This window comes from Seriola dumerili, unplaced genomic scaffold, assembly GCF_002260705.1.
Source record: "Seriola dumerili isolate Sdu_G_001 unplaced genomic scaffold, Sdu_1.0 BDQW01000822.1, whole genome shotgun sequence".
Taxonomy (NCBI): domain Eukaryota; kingdom Metazoa; phylum Chordata; class Actinopteri; order Carangiformes; family Carangidae; genus Seriola; species Seriola dumerili.
Window position 1 is genome coordinate 1,497,159 of NW_019175077.1, and position 21,726 is coordinate 1,518,884.

Here is a 21,726-nt window from a genome sequence, read left to right on the forward strand (position 1 = left end):
ACACACACACACACACACACACACACACACACACACACACACAGATCGGAACATTTCAAGCTTGCCAGAGATTTGGGGCTGAGGAAGGAGATGCAAAATCTTACTACATTAAGCTGGAAAAAGAGAAAAACAAGGCCCTGTCTCTGATGATAACCCTAGTATAACAACACACTGACACACCAGGCTCCCTTTTGCATTTTCTGGCATTTGACTTTCTGAAACCTCTTTTAATCCAAATGCAAAATAAAACACCAAAAACCCACAAGCAATATTATATCTGTATTCCTAGCAACTGACCACACAGTGATTCTTAGAAAAATTATTCATTAAAATAAAAAAGGCATACAATTGTGCTTTCTTAAATAGATTTCTGACATCTGATAAATTACACTGGAAAAAAAAGTCTCCAGGTTCCTCCTACTTTAAAATGTGGTATGTATGTAGACACTCAGGCCTACATACGTAAAGTAGGAGGGACCCGGAGACTTTTTTGCATGTGTGCGGTGGTGTTAAATGACGCTGGTGGTAATATGTGGCAGTAAATGCATGGATGGTGGTTCCCCGCCAGTCCGTCAGACAGGCCTGTCAGAGAGATAGAGCTGAAAGATAGATGACTAGCCAAACTAATAGGCCCCAGCCTCACTCAGCTCTCCTTCTGCCTCATTGAGCCTCACATTATGGAGCTAGGTATGGCATGGTAGGAAGAGGAGGTGGGGAGGGAGCTTGAGATGGATAGAGGGTGGGAGTTGGAAGGTGTGTGTGTGAAAGAGAGAGAGGGAGAAAGAATGAGAGTAAGAGAGAGAGAGAGAGAGAGAGAGAGAGAGTACCCCATGCAATGACAGAGAAAAAAAGAGGAGAGAGACCCCATGCAATATTCATCCCCAGCCATGGATTTCCATCTCATACATAAAAAGATCATATGAATTCTTATTTGGGTAAATCAAATCTAACAAAGCCGGGGCTATCCCGACCACAGCCTGGCAGCAGAGGCATTATGTGCTCCTACGTCGCCCAAAATAACAAAAAAAAAAAAAAAAAGAAAAAGAAAAAGCTGTCTTGTACAGATTGTTGCCCCTCCCCACTCACAACACTGCCATTCTTACAAACGAATAAACTGTTTCTTCTTCCCCCTTTCTCTGTTGTGCTCTTTTTCTATTCGAGGTAATGCCTGGTGATAGGGTCACAGATTGGACAACAATTAAGGGATAGACTGAGCTGGAGAAAAATAGGAGAGAAAGAAAAATGAAGGGAGGGTGCAGGGAAAAAAAACTAATTTAAGGGTTGCGGGGATGTGGTGCAATATTAGAAAAACATATACACAGGCCCCCCCATCTAATCCTGCGCTTATGAAAAATTAATATGTCATCGGAGAGGGCACAAGAACGAGAAAAGATTAATGCAAGGCGCTTATAAATTACAAGCACGCAAACTGATTTGATTAAAAAATAATCTGGGGCCTGGACATTGCCTGTAATATCCACAACACTCAACTTATCCCTCTCTCTTCCTCTGTTTTTTTTTCTCTCTCCTTCTTTCCCACTCTCTCTTCCCCTGTCTCTCTCTCATTCTCTTTTTCTCTTTCTGTCAGATGGAAACGATTAAAGCGGGTCACATGGAGGCTAGTCAGCAGCATTCACATGTTACACACACATGTTAGAACCTTATCTGAGGGAGAGAGAGGGAGATGAACGATAACTCAGAGGAGAAGGGAAGCTTACGGTTCATATGTGTTTTGTACGTGTGTGTGGACTTACGGTCACTTCTCCTGCTGTCAGTCAAGTCTCGGTCAGTGAGGTTGAGTCCATGCCTGGAGGAAGAGCGAGGAGGTCGCTCACCATCCTCTGCAGTCTCTTCTGAAAATGCACAGAGAAAACGACTACATTACCCATGATGCTCTCTTAAAAAACAGTATTTGCTGGCTGGGGCACTGAAAAATAAACCTCCCATGGTGCTTGACTTGACAAATAGAGCAGATGTTCAGATATTGCTGTATCATATTAGAGTCTTTTGAAAATATTCCTGTTTGTACATGTTCAGTTAATCCTCATAAACCTCTTTTTTTTTCTCCACAAATGTCAAGTTTACCCTACTGTGTATCTGACCCACAAATAATGCTTCCAGTGACTTGAACACATGTTCTGTTGAAAATAGCCCTGCCATGCCTCTTCTAGAGGGTGAAACATAATACATGCATGGTATGAAAGCAGGGCAGTTGTGTGAAAACAAAATATGCCCTACCGGGAAACTATTTTAGTCAATTTGGTCGCCTCTTCAGAAGGCACTATTCAAACCATTTTTTGAAGACAAGGTATAATAATGTTTGCATGTCCATATATTTTCTTTAAAAAAATGTTAAATATTTTTCCTGTTTCCATTTTAATTATTATATTAGGCTAGTTTCAAATGTTTATGTTACAACATAGAGGAAACAGAAATCATATGGTTTTAATGTAAAAACATAATTACTTGAAAAAGTTATTGATTCTACTTATTCTATTTAGCAATCTAAAATTATATACAGCCTACAACACCGATTCTACTCTATAAATATATAAATAGTATTATATATATAATATAATATATAAGTATAATATGTAAATCTATATAGATGTCATGCCTATGTATTTCGGTATATTTCCGTAAAAAATGTGCGTGCATGCACACACACATGCACAGACACACAAACCAACACACATGTGCAGCTCTGTACTATTAGCAGATTAGCCTGCCCATCTCTGAGAGTTCAGCCCCTTGTTTGATAATTCTGTGTATCTGCAGTGTTCTGCCAGTGGATTAAAGTGTGTGTATGTATGTGTGAGTGTGTGTGCTTTGTGAGCGTGTGAGTGTGTGTGTGTGTGTGTGTGTGTGTACAAGTGTGTGTACAAGTGTGTATATGTGTCGCCAGCACAAGCTAACACTAATCCTAGCCGAGCCCCAGCGATCCCTTTCATCCAGCCATCATTTGTCTCCGGCTGGGCTGATGTCACTTTGTAATGAATTTTGAGCAGTCTGAGAGAGGCCAGATAACCAGGCATGCACACACACAGCACACACATACAAACATATATACACACATATATATACACACATATGCGACCCTCCTCCATCTCACGGCTGGCACACACAAATGCAAAATCAAACAGAAACATTTGCACATAGGTGTCAAATCATACACACACAGTATCATATTCACACACACACACAGACAGAGAGAGAGAGAGCGAGAGAGAGAGAGAGCAAAACCGTTAAAAATTTCATGTCTTCTAAATGGGGGGAGGGGGGGGGTCTCTTTCACCACAAACCCCTCACCCTGCCAGAGAATGAAACCGGTGTATGTGTCTGTGTGCATGTGTGTTTGTGTGAGTGTGTGTAAAAGAGCTGCGCTCATCAATCCTGCACTGCCTTAATAACCATATTTTACAACACACACACACACACACACACACACACACATGCACTCACATAGAGTCATATTCATAGAAATCAGGCAAAGGGTGCATTGAGGTCAGCCTGCATTTGCATACAATCACATTGGCCATTGTATGACGAGCACAAGCAGACTGCAAAACCCCCCTTGGAAACATGATATGATTAACCCTTTCACATACAGTGGGGCACACACACACACATACACACACACACACACACACACATACACACACACGCACACACACACACACACACACACTCACACACACTCACACACACATACAACCAAAGACAAACACACAAAGGCACAGACAGACACATAGACTAAGCACTGGCGCCGTTGCTTTAAGCGCCAACACATTAAGTGGACATTATATACAGCATGAAATTTTCATGGCAGATGCTGGCATGTGATTGAGGTGGAAAACTGCAGTTGTGTGTGTGTGTGTGTGTGTGTGTGTGTGTGTGTGTATGTTCATATTAATGAACACTTTTATATTTTTGAATTAGCACGTGTGTGAGGGCTGTATGCATTTTTCACACATGTATACACAGTCTATGTCAAGGTGTATGTATCCATCCTTGTATGTGTGTCTGTGTGTGTGTGTGTGTGTGTGTGTGTGTGTGTGTGTGTGTGAAATAGGGAGAGACTGGGGCTGCACTCTGCTCCTGATGTTTTATTAATATGTCGGTGACAACGGGGATGAAATATCTCCTGTCAGCCAAGAGAGCCCGGACTGCAGAAATTGCAGTTTTCACTGCTGGTGCTGCGGCGTCCATCTTTGTATTTTAATTCACCCCCACCTTCATATAGAAGGAAAGAGGAAGGATAGATTGTGTGTACATGGGTGTAAATGTGGTGTGTGTAGTGGGTTTGAAAGTCCTTGATGATTTAAATTTTTTGTATATACTTGACTTTTGTTCGATGCCAACAAAAAGCAAATGGCACAATTCGAACAGCGTGTTTCATGGAAGAGTGAGAAAAGAAGGGGAGGGAGAAGGGTCAAAACAGATATACAGAGAAAAAAATAGCATCTGACATGCTGCAAGGTCAGGACAATGTCTCAAAAGAAAGAATAAAAAAATCTTAAAAAACAGGAGGAGAAAAATTTTTTTTTCATCTACTTTGTCATTGTTTGTCTTCATTCCTTCATTGCACCCCGCTGTACATATATGTAAAATCTTATACCAGTGCTTCAATTGAAAACCTGGTTTCCGATAACATGCTACAAATCATTAACAGTAGGCTACATTTTTTTTCTTCATCATCTTCTTCTTCTATTATCATTATTATTATTAATAAATATTATCACAGGAACAATATGCACAAAATCATTTAATTTCCTATTATATACCCTGTGACTTTAAATAAAAATGTAAGCTATGACAAGTTAGTGATCATTATCATGTATACAGCCACTGCAAATCAGTATTTTCGATTTTGAGAATAATCAGTGTAATCTTTTGTACTTAAAAAAAGCTTATATTTTTACTCTCTTTAACCTTAATTTGTTTGGCACTATTTGATATAATGTTTACACAAAATGATTCAACATTTTTATGATAGCCTAATAAATTGGGTAAACTGCAAATTAAACACTCAATTTTTCTCAAGGAGGACAGTACGGAAAGAAGGATATGGGTCTATGAAAGTAGTCATATTTGCAGCCAGTGCTTGATGATAATGTGACTAAACCACCATCTTAACTAACCTCTAGGGGGCACTCTACCTGTAGCTAGATAGGACACATGAAAAATGAGAGACAATGAACAGAGAGAAGGAAAGAGAGGAAGGAATGAGGGTGAAGAGTGGGCGAAGAAAGAGAAAAAGACCGAGAAGAGGAGGGGTGATCATCTGGGCCTCATCAGTGTTTTTTTTTCACTCCTTTCCCCTTCTAGCTGGTTAGATCTGTGGTGAGTGTGTGTGTGCGTGCGTGCATACGGGGAATGTGTTTCCACACTGAGGACATTCCCAGACGAGCTCTCTCAATACATCAGCACAGCGTCTGCCCTCTGACTGACCCTGACAGTTACACACCACATGAGTGTGTATGTGAGTGCGCGTGCGACGATTGTCTGTGCACATGTTTGAGTGTGTTTGTGTGGATGTGTGCCATTGATCAAGTGAGTGAGACAGTGACTCCATGTGTTTGCATGTGAGTTGTCATGTGCAAGTGTGTGTGTGTGTGTGAGAGAGAGAGAGAGAGAGAGAGAGAGAGAGAGAGAGAGAGAGAGAGAGAGAGGGTTCTGTGGCAGGGACTCTTAACCATCAACTTAATCGCTACCAGAGGACGCACAGAGCAAAACTTTCTCAGTCACCTTCCACTGCCTCTGTGCATACACTGCATACACACACATGCACACACACACGCGCGCACACACATGCACACACACACACACACACACACATACACACAGAGGGAGTGGGTCAGGCTGTGGAGGGTGTGTGATTTTGGCAGCCTGGTGGGACTCTCTTTGATGTGGGTTGGTCGGAACATTAAAGCTGGCCGGTGAGCTTGAGCTCACCACAGACCATGGGTCCGATTACCGTGTAACCAACACCAGCCTATATTTAACTGTTAAAAAGAAAGAATAATTAAGTGACTCTTGATCAGGGATAGAGGAAAATCAATCTGGTTTTATATTTAACTATTAATTGGAAGCAAGTATAACCAGTTAGTTTCCTGGATGAATAATCTCTTGTTTATCCAATAAAAAACACCTGAAATCTCCAAACACAATGTATGATCTTGGAGAAAAATAAGATGTTCCGATTTATTTCTGTATAAATTTTAGGAGAAAAAGATTTCACAGTTACTTGCAATAATTACTTTAAATCATCACAATCAAGAATACAGAGAAAGAAAACTCAGATAGATGCAGGAGAACAGAGATAATATAGAAAGAGATGTTTGGAAAGAAAAAGTGGGGGAATAGACATATGGGAGATGGAGGCAATGGAGGATGTATTGAAAGTGTCAGCGCAGTGTGTTTGTGTATGTGCGTGCGTTTGCGCGCGCATGTGTGTGTGTGTGTGTGCCCTCTAGCTGTATAATGACCTGCTCTGAGATCACTCTCTCCCCCTCCCATCTCCCCCTAAGGGCCCATAACCACCATGCCGGGTCATTATGTGCCCGGTGGAGGACTCAGTTGTACAGCACACAACCGTAGAGCAATGCCATGCCGGGAAACTGGACACGGAGGCTCCAAAATGGCTGAATTCATTAGCTCGGCTGAGCTGCCTCTAATTTGCTTCCTTAGGGCTAGGATGGTGCTCATTAAAGAGGTAAAGGAGTAAAAAAAAATCTTTTTTCTTACATTATTGTTTATCTTAAATCATGGACACAATGAAAGGGGAACATCGACTGAAAGCATAATTGCTGCCAAAGAAAACATCATAAGAAATATATGAGAAATACTCTAACAACTAGACTGAGAAACTGTTACTATATAGCTGTTATGACTCTGTATGCTATTATCAGTACTGTTGTGTCATATGAAATAGAAACAATAATAAAGACTAGATATGCTCTATGTCTGGTATCTCTGTGGTAGTAATGCAGCCTTAATGTTTTGCGTAACACCCATGACTGCCATGTCTCCACCACTTAGCCATGATGTTGATGATGATTTCTTCTTACAACTCTGGTCATGTCCCCTGTGAGACCATGTTTGCATGTGTGCAAGTGTATATGAGCAATAGGGGCCCTGTGATGTCACATTCCTGCGCCGCGCGCGTGGCTCTAGTTTGGCCTGTAGGTTTTAAAGGGGAAAGCTTTGAAACATTACACCATCCCACACAGTCACAGCCATGTGCACACACGCACACACACACAGTCAAGGGCCAGTGGTAATACTGCCAGAGTAATAACCTTACAGACTTACTGATCTCCCTCCCTCCTGTTCTCTCACCCTCAAATCTTTATTTACCCTAGTCTCCCTCTTTATCCCCCCTCTCTCCCCTCGTTCTCCCTGTACCTTTCCCCCCGAATTTCAGTGCGTTTAACAAGCATTTAGATCTTAACCAGATGTTGTTAATGTAGCATGTCTAAAATACTAAACATCAACCCAGCGGAGAGGGGCTACAGCTCCTGCACAGGGCCTGGGAATAACTGACACACACGCACACACACACCCGCACATGCTCACACACACCTACACATGAAACCCTCTGCACATAACACACATTTACTCCCACACAGCGTTCAATGTATTTCATGCACAGAGGTCCACAGCCCACATGCTAACATGTAAATACACACACCAGCACAAGCAAACACACGTGTTTCCATCCACACGCTCCAATCCACCCACACCCACCCATTTATTGCTTAAAACACATGAGAACTTATTACACCAGCAAAAAATATCTATTGTTTCAGGTTGACTCTGAAAGCCAGACAATAGGATTGTCACATTTAATACGCTCCTGGTGTGAATGTCAATAAGTTGAACTGACAGAATAAGCTGAAAAAATGACTTTTGTATAAAAATGCTTGTATCAGCAGCTCCAAATTTGCTTTGTTGTTGTCAATTACGACTTCCTGAGACACTTCATTGTATTTTCTTTCGCTCAAATTGCCCGCTTCGCTGTCTTGCAGGCGACCAACAAAACACCTATTACTCTTTTGAAAAAAAAAAAAAATCATATGAATAAACATAGCCAAGATTAAAGGCTTGCGTGTCTTGCTTGCTGCGCAGACAGAAACTGTTGTTTTGTGTTAAGAGGGGTTTCATTTTCGGTGCTGTGAACACTTGGGGGGATGATGCTAATGATTCTTTAATAGCAAATACAAAAGGTTTTCACAGGACAAAAGTATGGCTTCAAAAGGTTCAGTAGTGGAAAAAAAAAATTGCTGCAACACCTGGCCTCATACAATGGGCTAGCACACCTACTGTACACCTCCACAAGTGTGCATACACACACACACCCACACACACACACACACACACACACAAACACACACACGCACTCACAAACACCTGCATCTTACACAACAGCCATATTGCATTTCGGCTGTTTGAATCACCTTAGGCTGAGTAGGTGAATTGAGGAGGCGGCACGGCAAGCTTACTGAGGGATTTAGGAATAATTTGAAAAGAAGATTCCTCTCCTCTGTTTCATCTCCCCCCATCTCTTTCTCTATTTTCTGTTTTTCCTGGTCTTTTATGATTCCTCGGTCCAATATTTATCTAGCCCCTGATTATAAACATCTGGCCGATGGGGCAGTCCGCACAGCGGCAGCCGCAAAACACACACACACATACACACACGCACACAAACACGCACACCCTCTTGGAGAGTCACACACATAGTGGAAATATCACACACACTCGCAAACGTGACCCTGTCAGGTCCAGAATGAAGGAGGTGGGAGGGAGAAACAGAAAGAGAGAAAGAGAGAGAGAGTCTACCAGACACAGACACAGAGAGAACTAGAAGCTGAGGGTTAATGGCCTTCCCATCTCTGTGATAAGAATTCATTCTGTTCTATTACCAGCACTTATCTACAGAGGCTGCTGTCTTTCCCCTCTCTCTCCCTCAAAAAACACACACACACACACACACACACACACACACACACACACACACACACACACACACACACACACACACACACACAGCAAGGGTCTGAGATCGATAGATGAACCTAATGAAGAAAGCAGCTGTTTCTCGGCATACCTGCTCAACTCTATCAGCCCAACAAGATCTCACAGACGCATTCATCTGTCTATCTAGCTATCCATTTGTCTATCCACCTATCTATCCATCTGTCCATTTATTTTTATATCTTTTCACACAGCTATCCATCCATATACCTATCCTATCTGTTCCTCTTTGCCTTCATTTATCCCTATCTGTCCATCCATCACTACACTGGTAAACAAAGATACCAGCAGGGTAGATATAGTTTCCAATTGACCAGACTGGTCCTTGTCATGTATTCAAGGGTTATTTATTTTTCGGGAACTAATACAAGGCCTGAAAACAGGGAATCTAATAAAATGGCTGCCATGGTTTAAGAGAATGGCTGTGTCTGTGTGTGTGTGTGTGTGTGTGTGTGTGTGTGTGTGTGTGTGTAGTGTGTGTGCGCACGTCTATGCTTAAAATAGGCCTGTGACGGGCAGTGGCCAAATGGATAATGCTTAAACAGATCTTTATCCTATTGGGCTACTGTCCCGTTTTTAGCTGCATAAAAACCATCTGCTTTCAGCGCCACCAAAAACAAGACTGTAATCCTGGATGGAAATCAAAGGAAAAGATCTGAGCAGATAGAAAGGACAGATAACAATACAGTTAGAAGATCAGAAAAAGTCATGTCGTAGTTTTCACCAATTTATTTACTAAAAATAAAATTTAGCACAACAGACAGAAGCTTGAATAATCCTCATTTTAAAGAATTATGTTTACTAGTTTTCATTTTTAATATGATTTGTATGCATGCTGCATTCAATGTCTTACTCTCAGATAGGATAATAGCATGTTTGTTTGAATTACGCATAAAGAAACATGGCAAAAAATTACTCCAGGTTTCCATTCATTCTATTCATTTCCTATGCTTTTCTATGACTACATTCCTTATTGATTGGGGGCTTCAGTTGAGTCTGTAGCACCTCATAGCTGCCATTAGCACATAACAATTTCATATAATGACAATAAGTCCATGTAATATGTCTTTTGCCATAGAAGAGTGTGCAAAACAAAAATGTGTGCATCATCAGGGCCTTATTATGTGTTGAGGTTAGGGAGGACGGCAAGACTCTTCAACATAAGAAGAATAGAGTCACGGAAGAAAAAGAGAAATATCTTCAAACCCAAATATTCATTAGGTTGCTCAGAATCATCTACAAAATGACCACATGGAACCTGTAATACATGGGCACATATGTTCACATGCAACAGACAAACACACACACACACACACACACACACACACACACACACACACACACACACACACACACACACACACACACACACACACCCATATGAATACACAGACCTGGGGCAACTGCCCTGGAGATGGTATTCACAGACGGTTACAAATAAGGAGTGTTGGCTTTCCTCTGACTTTCTCAAAAACATGCAAAAAATGTCCATTTCATTACTGGCTAAACAATGTCATATGGGCCCCCACTGGCCCTAATAGAAGCAGACAAAGACAGAGCAGCACACATATGCTTCGAATAAATCAGATTACTGAGGGAGAGTGGGGGAGAGAACGAGTGAGAGAAAGAGGGAAAGAAAGAGAGACACCGCCAGACACTTAGAGGATTGACAATATTCCCTTTTCTTGCTACCTCCACCCCTCCCTTTTCCCCCCATCTCCTTTCCTTCACTTTCTTAACTCCCCCAACCCTCCCAGCGGGATCTGTTTTAGATTTGAGCCAGTGCTAGAGCCATATCTCTACCTTATCTCTGCTAGCCGTCAGAAAACAGAAAGCTCCATGTTTCCATGCATTAGACTCCCGGCCCCTGACACGCCACTTGAAAATCTCACAGCCCCTCAAAATGGCTGAGCTGGAAAATAAAACAGCAAAGATATCATTTAATCAAATGAAATGCAGGTTACCGGGTTGCTTTGATATCATTTTTTGGAGTGCGCTGTGATACAGTGTCATATCAAAGGAAATGTCAGCCGTGAAAATTATGGAAATGCATTTTGGGATTGTGACAACAAATGTCACCCAAAAACCCCCAAAATGAGATCAGTGTTTGAGAGCCACAAAGCATCATTAAGTGCATTTGAAAAGCTATCAGAATTTTAGGGGCTGCGACATTTTTTACCCCCTGATCACATCTGGGTATCGACCCTCATCAAGATATCCCTTTGTGTTTTTGGCTCCAATTACGCCAAAGTACTTCTCTGATGACTGTAAAGGGAAGGATTGATTCTTTTTAAAGTTGTAACAAAAAAAGGAGAAAAGTGTAGACAGGGTGGGGAATATGTTAACAATTTGAAGAAAAAAGAAAAATCAATATTCAAATGACTCCCTATATTGATTTATAATTAAGTTTTAATTGCGGCTAGGTTTGGACTTTCAAACCGCCCTGTGACAATACCCGGGAAAGAAGATAGGGGAACATTATTGATACACTTTAACAGTGGTGGTCGCCCAGACATTGATTCAGCCGTTTTGCGGTGCCTTTGGCATGCTCTGAGGATCTAAATGCACATGCATTTGAGGTAACGCACACACCACTGAGAAAGGATGCACATAAACCTGCACGCACAAACAAATACACACACCTAAGTGAACTAACACAGGATAATTAACCTTCATTCAGGAAAAGTCAGGGCTGCCTTATCTGAAAACTTGACTCTGCATATGTGTGTGTGTGTGTGTGTGTGTGTGTGTGTGTGTGTGTGTGTGTGTGTGTGTGTGTGTGTATGAGTGTGTGTGTATGCATCTGTTGTAATTACACCATTAGGTGTGGAACTGATTGAGTTCAGAATGGTTGGTGGAGGTGTTATTGTAGACAAAATATTCTGTGTGTATGTGTGTGTGTGTGTGTGTGTGTGTGTGTAATGTATGCTTATTTAGAATTAAATACAGATCTTTATTATCCCACTGCATTTATTTCTGATCTGAGTGTGTGTTTTTCATCTCTTCATGTGCTTCAACTCATGTGGCAATATGTGAGTGTGTGTTCATGTTCAAATATATGTGTGCGTGTGCATGTGTGTGTGTGTGTGTGTGTGGGTCCCCACGGGCCTAATCAAGTATCAGATACCTTTTGTTTTGGGAGCTCATTGATGGATGAAATCTTTATCTGTGCTATTGATCAGGAGGACGCAGGTCCTAAACTGTCTGTCTAGCTGCCTGCCTGCTCCAGCTCTAACAAGATTGCCAGGGCTGAGTATATCAGTTAACATTTAATCAATGGCAGCTTAAGACACTGGGGCTAAGGGAAAGAAGCCCCCCGCTTCAGCCCCCTGCCCCAAACCATTACCCGGGATTGAAGGGGAACTATGTGTGTGTGTGTGGGTTCCAGATGATTACAAGGGATTGGGTCTGGTTGATCACATGTCTTCAGGGGACAAAGGTGTGTGCATGTGTGCGTCAGTGTTTACAGGCATGAGAGTGCTGGCTTGTCGATACATGTTAATATGTCAAAAATGCCAGAGGGGGTGATATGTGCTAGGCTGCTTGTGCTGCTCTGAAGAAAAAAGGAAGACTGAATGAAGTGAGTGATGTGTTGAAAAAAAAAAAATCGCCATTCAAATCATGTGAAGGCTTCAAATTGAACACGCCTGTGTGAGAAAAACACACACTGCAGTGGAAAGATATGACATATCAGGCAATGTGTGATTTTTTTTTCCGCCTCGCTTGCAAAAAGCCCCCTGATGGTAAAATGCAAAAAAAGGAGAGTCAGCAAAAAAGAAACATGATCAGTTAGACTTTTTTTTCTTGCTTTTAATTTTACCATCAGCTCATCTTCCTGTAAATGAAACCCCATCAGATCTAAGAGGCAGATCCTGCGTCTCCCATCTCCAATTTTTTTCTTTCATTTTCTTATTCATGCCTTCGCCTGACCTCAGCATCATCATTTCTCATTTTGAGAGAATTAAAGATGTGCTTCCAGTATCGGCCTATGCACTGTGTGTGTGTGTGTGTGTGTGTGTGTGTGTGTGTGTGTGTGTGTAAGGTTCAGAAAGAGTGTGCTGATGTGTATGTGTGCATCTGTCAGGGGGTTGCTCTGACAGGGGAAACCCCTCTCACGTCGCTGCCTTTCGTCCAAAGCCTGGGAGATTCCCACCACCAAAAATCAATGTGTGTGAGAGCATATGTGCGCCTGTGTGTGTGTCAAGGTTTTGTAAGACAAATCTCTCCAGCATGTGCCGCTTTAGTGCTATTGAACCAGGCTTCGATCACTCGGCCACTGTGAATAATGCAAGGGAGGCTACTGCTCACTTACAGCACAGGATGCTTGCATGTGTGTGTGTGTGTGTGTGTGTGTGTGTGTGTGTGCACATGCGTGTGTGACAGGATGGTCCTTTTCCCCTCTTGCAAATGTAACAGGGCAGTTCTTCGACGTTCCTCCACTTGGCCCTCTTAATCTCGTGTCAGATACAGGAACTCCCACATTGATACTGTCTCTTCGAGTGTGTGCGCCACATGTACGTGTGCAAGTGTGTACGCTGGAGGCTTCTACAGTAGACGGGAAGAGCTTAACTCAAGCAGACAGCTCAGGCCTGCACTTTGACACACCCTGACTCATTACATACAGCCAGCACACAGTGGAGTATTGTCATTAAAAAAGACAATTAGATATGAAGTCAAGGAGCATCACTTACACACACATGGACACACACGCCTGCAAACACACAGGAAATATAGGTGAACACGCTCTCGTCTTCATATCCCCAGGTATATGAAGCGGAGATATTAATAATAAGGATGTTACAGAGTAATTAAAATGATTCCAAATGATGAATGTGTGTGTGTGTATCTGTGTGAGTGTGTGTGCTTTGTGAGCGCATGTGTGTGTGTATGTGTGTGTGTGTTTTTGCGTGTTTTTCTGTAATTAAGCTGAATGATTTGATATGACACAAACCGTAAGGCTTTAATGGTGTCCTATAGTTGATGTGGCTGGAGGGGACAGTTGATGGGGCTATAGGGAGAGACAGGGCGACACACACACATACACACGCACAAAAACAGATACAGCTGCTCATTGGCCCTGCCTGAGAGGAACATCTCTTTTTTCGACATAATTATCTGTGTCATCACTTATGAGGCAATTAAACAAACATCAGTTCCTATTTCCTCTCCCTCTGTCTCGTCTCTCTTCTTATTCCACTTCCTCATCCTCTTCTCTCCTGCCATCTGTGCTCCCATCGCTGCTCCTCTGCTCATTTTATTTAATCTTCTCCTTGCTCCTCTCCTCTCCAAACCCCACAACCCCCCACCTCCCCCAACCCCAACCCCAGCTCCGCTCCTCTTCCTCCCCTCCTGTGTGACTCCAGACAAGGTTTCAATTTCAGCATGCTGATTGTCTCATTGCCGACTCTATGCATGTCTAACACTTACTGGCACTCTGGGGACCGGCAATACACACCATAGAATGCCTATTACACTCCCACCCGTTTCTGGTGAGTGTGTGTTCATGTTTGCGTGTGTGTGTGTTTGTGTGCAAGGGGTGATGAGGGTGTAAAATGCCTATTACGCTGAGAGTCTGGTCTCTCTTACACTGGAGAGAATTCTCTGGCGCCTAAAGAGCAGAAAATTGCAACGCTCCTCTTCCTCACTCTCCATTAACCTGCTTTGGAAACAAAGGCCTGGCCAAGGTGTGTGTGTGTGTGTGTGTGTGTGTGTGTGTGTGTGTGTGTGTGTGTGTGTGTGTGTGTATGTATCCTTGCCCATTAGCCCTGTGCGCAATCGTGGGTAAAGCATCTTGTGGACCCAACCAAGCAGAAACACCAGTGTCTTTTCTGCATATACCTTAAATTCTCTTTGTTTTCTTTTTTATTTAACTATGCTATGTTTTGCAAAGTGCACTTTAACAAAACAACACCTTCTGTTCACCATCTTTTTGCCTCTTCTTTCAGTCACCTAAATTTTATAAAATGCATATTTTTATTGCCCCTAAATGAACTTGTCAGTCGTCCTTCTTACCTTCTATCCTTCAAAAAAAAATGGCAAAGGGAGATGGCATCTTATGAAGAGCTTCACGATAACTAAAGCAGTGGGCATATTTGTATAATTTGCACAAAGACATCCACATCAAAGCACAAATCGAGACCCAAGCTCATTCAATGGATTTTTATAAGTCTATCCATTTCTTGTTCTTTTTTTCCCAGCATCCTTTTTCCTCTCTGTCACATTCCTCTTTCTCTCTCAATTTTCAGAACGTTATTAGGACATGATAAAAGCAAAAGGGATGTCATGACACGGGACCCCCTGTTAGCATTAGGAGGTGGGAGAGAAAACGAACGAGGGAACGAGGGAGGGGGGAGAGAAAAGATGAAAGAGATTTGTCTGGAAATGATTGCTCACAAGGCATTGATTCTCTGCTTTAATCTCACACAGTGTGCTCAAATTTCCTATTAGGGAGATGAAGAAAGGCAGAGAAAGGGAGATGGGTTTTATTCACATAGGTGGGGAGGTGAAAGTTAGCATGTTTCTCAGTGTTTCCCTGGGCAGACAAAACATACATTTCAGTTATTCTGGAAAGAGACGAAACGTCCAGAGTTTTTTTTTTTTTTTTTTTTTTTTTTCTTCACATGTGCTGTTTTGGTTTTAGGCAATTTGTCTTCTGTAAGAAAACATTGGAGAGGAACAGCTATTGGCACTGAACTGCTGGAGGCTCACGCACACACATACGACAAGCCACTGACAGCTGCTATAGCTGCACAGCTTCCTCCAGGTAGTGACGATTAGCCTTGGCTATAGGTAATCAATAGCTGCTATCAGTTCCATACCTCTCATTGATGGATGAAGTAGCTGCTGCAGGGAATGGCAAAAATTCTACCTGACAATACTATCTCCTAACGTAATGTTTCTGCTTTTTTCCTTTGTGTGAGTTTGTGTGCATAAAGGCTGCCTTAAATGTCCATCTGTGAATTGTATCAATGCAGTCTGAGATTAGTGGCTGCCTGGACCCAGCGAGCATATTGCCTGGTTACCGCGGCTCTGGCTCCACACAACCCTCCTCCCATCACCGGATTGTTTGTCTTAATGCTGTGTGACATGGCCCATTGTTTTGTCCATCTGTGGTTAAGAGTCAATGGACAGAGGGTGTATGAGGGTATCGAGGAGAGAAAAGAATGGAGGTGAGGGAGAAGAAAAATAAAGAAGAGCAGGGGTGGGGGTGTGGGGGGCAGTGAAGGCAGAAAAAAGGGAAGACGAGAAGGGGACAAGAGCTGAGAAGTGAAAAAATATGGAAAGAGAAACAGTGAGGTAAAACATGCAATAATCCTGTGATTTCAATATGGACTTTACATCCACCACTTCCTTTTCCAGGAGCTTGCAGTGGCTTTCAGCTCCATATGGAGCGGGGCCTGAAGCTCTTTGTGATATCACAGACGTGAAAGACGTCCTGGCCCTGTGACGCCAGGCCCCTCTTCAAAGGGTTAAGTCATATTTACTATGCGTCCTCAGAGCCCCACGGCTTTGTATTGTAAATAAGACTAATGTGGCATTGGTCAGGTATGCTAATTCAGATAATCAGTGCAATTTCTGTAAATTATAACTGTCAGTGTGGTGGGCACAGAACCTTGGCGGAAAACATGAGGGAACAATTTAGCTCGGGTAATACCCCTCCACCAAAGAGCTGCTCAACTCAAAGAAAAACAATCGGCCTGAGCCCATACCGCCCCGACACACCATTTCAAAAATAGTTTATGGTGAACGAAGCTCATTTTTTTTTCAGAGGCACAAGTCAGCCTGCTACCCTTTTTTTCTATGTGCACACACAGACCGCAAAGTAATTATAATTTGCTTGGATGGAATTATTCAAAAAATGACCACATCTTTTACTCGCTCAGCCATAGAGAATATGGTTTTGGGAAATTTGGGGTAAATTGCTACTTGCCGAAAATATAATAATATACATATATGAATGTGTCTTATTTTGATTTGACAAATGATTTAAAATCGAGTGTATTGTCTCCAACTAATTGCACAGCAATAAAAAAAACTACATACTTCACAAAACTCCTCTTGGGTAAAATCACATCACTCTCATCAGAATAGTTCTCCTCAAGAACTGCATGTTGGGCACATAAAATAACATTCCAAGATTTTATTATGCGAGGAATGGATCCCGCCTGACTGAAATCCATGGACTTTACCTTTTATGTAAGTAACTTCCTGTTTCACAACAAGAAAGAAAAGGTCACAAATAATTTCTTAACCGTAGGTAATTAGCCGTACGTAAGTAAATCAATATGCAATATAATCGGTTGCTATAACCTATTAAGGCCACTTCTAAACATAGATATCTAATGGATAAATGCATCAGAAGGATGGCACGTGCAAGAGAAGCACAAACACAGTAACTAAAAATGGACAAAACTGTCCTTTGTTGAGCCAGTCAGCTGGTCTCACCTATTGCGGATATACTGACTTGAAAATGAAAATGGCCACCACTGTGCTAACTCTGGTGGTTAGCTAGATCTGGGTGTGTGTTGCATCCTTTCCCTCACTCCTCCGGCCATCCATGAATGTTTATGTAATGGCCACAAATTACTGAGACAAACCCTTGAAATAGACTTCTGTCTGAGGAGAGACCTTCTTGAAAAAAGTAGAGAACCGCTGGAATGGCAAAACCACCGCCACCACCCAGAGGAAAAAAAGGACAAGATGAAGGAGTGAAAGTGAGGGAGGAGGGAAAACCTAATACCTCAAAAGATGCCTTGGTGTCATCACATCGAAATGCTCCTCAGGAAAAGGCAAAGCCCTTTCCCACATTGAAAAGTGAATGATTGTTTTCTGTGTTTTTGGTTCTTTGACTCCGTTCAGACACAGTTTGGGTTTAGTAAATTTGGAAACAGGGAATGTCAGCGGGCTTGGAAACAAGCAAGATGGCACACTTGCTCCCTGCCCATATTCCATCACTTCCTGTTGGACGTGCGCACACACACACACACACACACACACACACAAACACGCACACATACATCCATATACAAGCACATATAGGGATGATAAGTGTCCATTAGGCTAAGTTTTTAGCCTACAGCTGCTATGTAAAAGGGTTGCACAGCTACACTAATTTGGCTAGGATCAAAAATGTCCCAGAGCCTTATCACTCAGAGAAAACAAATGGCTTTGGATACACACATGCACACACTCACATATACATACACATACACCCATATGCACATGATAAAAGTGTTATTGGTCTCTCTAAGTCTAAGTCTAAGAGGTCTTTTGTTTAAAAGGGGGACTCAGACAAAGAGGGTCTTCTCCCTCCCTCTTTAATGCATGTTGGGTGGTGGCGGTGGGGGTGTTTAGAGGGATGGAGATGTGTGGGTGGTGGGGTGGTGCAGGGATGGATGACAGGCTGGGCTCTCAGAAATAATTACCTCCATAAGATCCCATCTCCCTTTCCTTTTTGTGAGGGACAGAGGGAATGAAAGGGGAAAAATGACAGAAAGTAAAGTATGCAGAAAAGGCCCTAGTGTTTCTGCTTCGTCTGGCATACAAGGAGCTTTACACATGATGGAGCACAGGGCTAATGGGCAAGGATACACACATAGAGAAACACACACGCGCACACACACACACACACACACACACACACACACACACACACACACACACACACACACACACACACACACACTCACACACACTCACACAAACACACACACACTCACACACACACCTCCCCACAGTGCTCTTCATGGCTAAACAAATGGTCAAATGCTTGAGACAGAGATGGCAACAGAGAAACAATCAGAGGGAGAAAAATCATGATAACGACTAAACTTCAGAGACCGTTAATGTCTCCAAAAATCCAGCTAAACAAATTGTTCAAATTATAAAATCGATGATGGAATACCCATGACTCGCAAACTGTCATATTTTTCTTTTTCTTCCCGAATTTTACTAAGCAGCTCTATTCAGGGTGTAACTTCATTATAGAACAGAGAAGGGCACAAAAAATCTAATTTCTCTAACAACTTTTGGACGACCCTCAAAGCAAAATGGCCTCCGAGTCCTCCATGTTGAGAGGCAATTCATTTATGCTTGCTCTTCTGATGCAAACTCAAAAACTCAACTCAATTTTCTTTAACACTTCTAATTGTACACAGGGAGAGACAATTTATCTCAGCAATGTGGGCACAGTGGGCTTTTTGTTTCTGAAGGACACAGCTGAAAGATCAGGGTAAAAAGTTTGTGCTGTACAGTCAGTGAGAGTTACTGCCTAGCAGAGAAGCAACACGCACACACACACACACACACACACACACACACACACACACACTTCATTTTCACTTCACAATGGCATTTACATGGTGTAAAAGATGAGACGCTTGGGCCCAGGTTCGGGGAATTACAGACTCAGATGGATAACAAAGAGTGAAAGTTTCTCAAATAAACATGCACCAGCAAACACATGCATCAACATGCACATAATGCAGTCCAGCAGAGGTGTTGTTTGAACACTCCTGTCTTTGTTCAAAACACCTATACCCTTATGGTGCGTCTCTGCAATACTGTATCCTTAATTAGGCCATAAAATCAGCATCAAAATTGTTTAATGAAAGCCATTCACATGTACATAAAGTCCAGAGCATTAGAACTCTTATTCCCAAATGGGCCTATAATTATCTGGCTCTGTGCCAGGTCCCAGGCTTTAAGAGAAAGATACCGGTCAGCACTTAAATTAATCTTTTTCATACCAGTCTCTAATGAACAGAAAGTGCTCGAGTCAGGAGTTGTAGCCCCAGAAAACTAACAGCATGCATACATGCACGTACACACAAAGCGAGGGTCCTTAAACTGAACACTGGCTGGAAATGTTGCCTACTATAGAGCCTTTTCTATCGGTGAAAGCATTCACATCATCTATCACTAAAGGAGCCTGCAGCGGCTATATATGTATAGAAAATAAATTTTCTTCCTTATAACATAACCTAGCATGTGCTGTTGAGTAATCCAAAACGTGGAGGGGTCAGCTGAAAAAAATACCACAAAAAAGAAAAACACAACAGATCTATCGTCTTCAAACCTGTAGAACAAGACTACAACCTCTATTTATTACATTAACTTTCAGAGTTTGATCCGGAGTTGACACACTCTTTCTCGACTCTCTGCCTACACCTGCCAAATGTGTACAGTCTACAAGAAACTCCTTTGAAACATTTACCATGTACCCTGTGAAAGAATACTGTTGTTCACTAAAAATTATATAGAGTGGGCAAAAGGAGGGCATCCAAAAAAGTGGCTTAACATTTTGGACTTTGCCAGCGTCCGCTTAAGCTTTGCACTAGCTTCCTCATGGAAATTCACCATGTGGCATCAAAGCCAAGGTATAAAATGTGCCTGAGCAACAAATATGGTGTGTTTTAAGAGTGGAACATTTGAAATAGGTGCAGTGGGTGAATATTGCTTTTGACAGTTTTAAAACCTGGTTGTGCTCACTGGTTTGAGATGTAAAAAGGACAGGAAGGAAAAAAAAAAAGGCTTGAAGCCGTGCTTGTGTTTTTGATGAAAAAACGGACAGGAGCAGGAGAGAGTGGGAGATGGAATCAGCGGGACAAAAAAGGAGAGAGAGAGAGAGAAAGATACAAAAAGAGCAGGAGAGGAGAAAGACAGAAGTGTGTGTTTGTGTGTGTGTGTGTGTGTGTGTGTGGGGTGGGGGTGGGTTGGGGTGGGAGGTGGTGGTAATGATTTATCTAAGCATGCTTTTCTTCTGCTGCACCCCAAATCTCACCGAAACTTTGATCCATGTGTAATTAAAACCAAACGTACACCGGCAACAGTCTCCATTTCAGTATTGGGAGCTCTTCTCCTGGTCATGCATGTGTGTATATGAGTGTGTGTGTATGTGTGTGTGTGTGTTCAGATTCACATATGTTTCTAAGCGCTGGGCCCCCATCTCTTCTGGGAGTACATGTACAGTATAAACAGGACACTTTGGAGAGCATGGATTCATGTAGAAATGCAAACACAAACACACTACACGCACACACACACACACAGATGGATGCATGGACTAATGCTATGCTGGAATGCTAATCAAAATGTGTTACCCCCCCTCCACCCCACCCGCTCCTTCAGGTCAAGCAAAGCAAAAACAAGTTAAGCACTCATTTTCTCCCAGCAGCATTAACATAGGGATGACTAAATAATGGACCCTGACTCTCCGTCTTCTGGTTTAAATTACAGCGCAGCCCCCTCCCCTTACACCCTGCAACCCCTCACCAACCATCCAACCCCCGCTCAAAGAAAAACGATTAATCTTTTCTTTTTTTTCTTTTTTTTTTTTTTTTTTTTTTTTTTGTCTCTCTGAATGTTTTACAGTTCTGTTACACTTATTAGCTGCTGGCAGGACGGAGACTCTTAAATGAAAGCCAAATTGCTTTGGTCATGAGAAAGGAAATGAAAGCTCACTCCAGGGAGAGACTGTGTAGCCGTAGCATACGTGTGTGTGTGTGTGTGTGTGTGTGTGTGTGTGTGTGTGTGTGTGAATAACATATGTGTGTACAGGCCTTTTCACTATGAGATCCTCCCAAGGTGAAATTTCATAAGCTGACTGCTCGCCTGCCTGGGATGTCCCTGTGCACGGGACAGAGTGTGTGTGTTGGTGCGTGTGTGTGTGTGTTGAAGATATAAGCG

At 42.4% G+C, this 21,726-nt stretch overlaps 1 protein-coding gene across 1 annotated transcript in view; it reads right to left on the reverse strand.

The window, feature by feature from the left end:
* zfhx4 (zinc finger homeobox 4) overlaps positions 1–21,726 on the reverse strand; it is a 59,485-nt gene that overhangs the window by 15,235 nt on the left and 22,524 nt on the right. Inside the window, exon 6 of the mRNA XM_022766269.1 lies at positions 1,755–1,850. Coding sequence (XP_022621990.1) covers positions 1,755–1,850 — 96 coding nt within the window. The remainder of the gene's footprint in view (positions 1–1,754; positions 1,851–21,726) is intronic.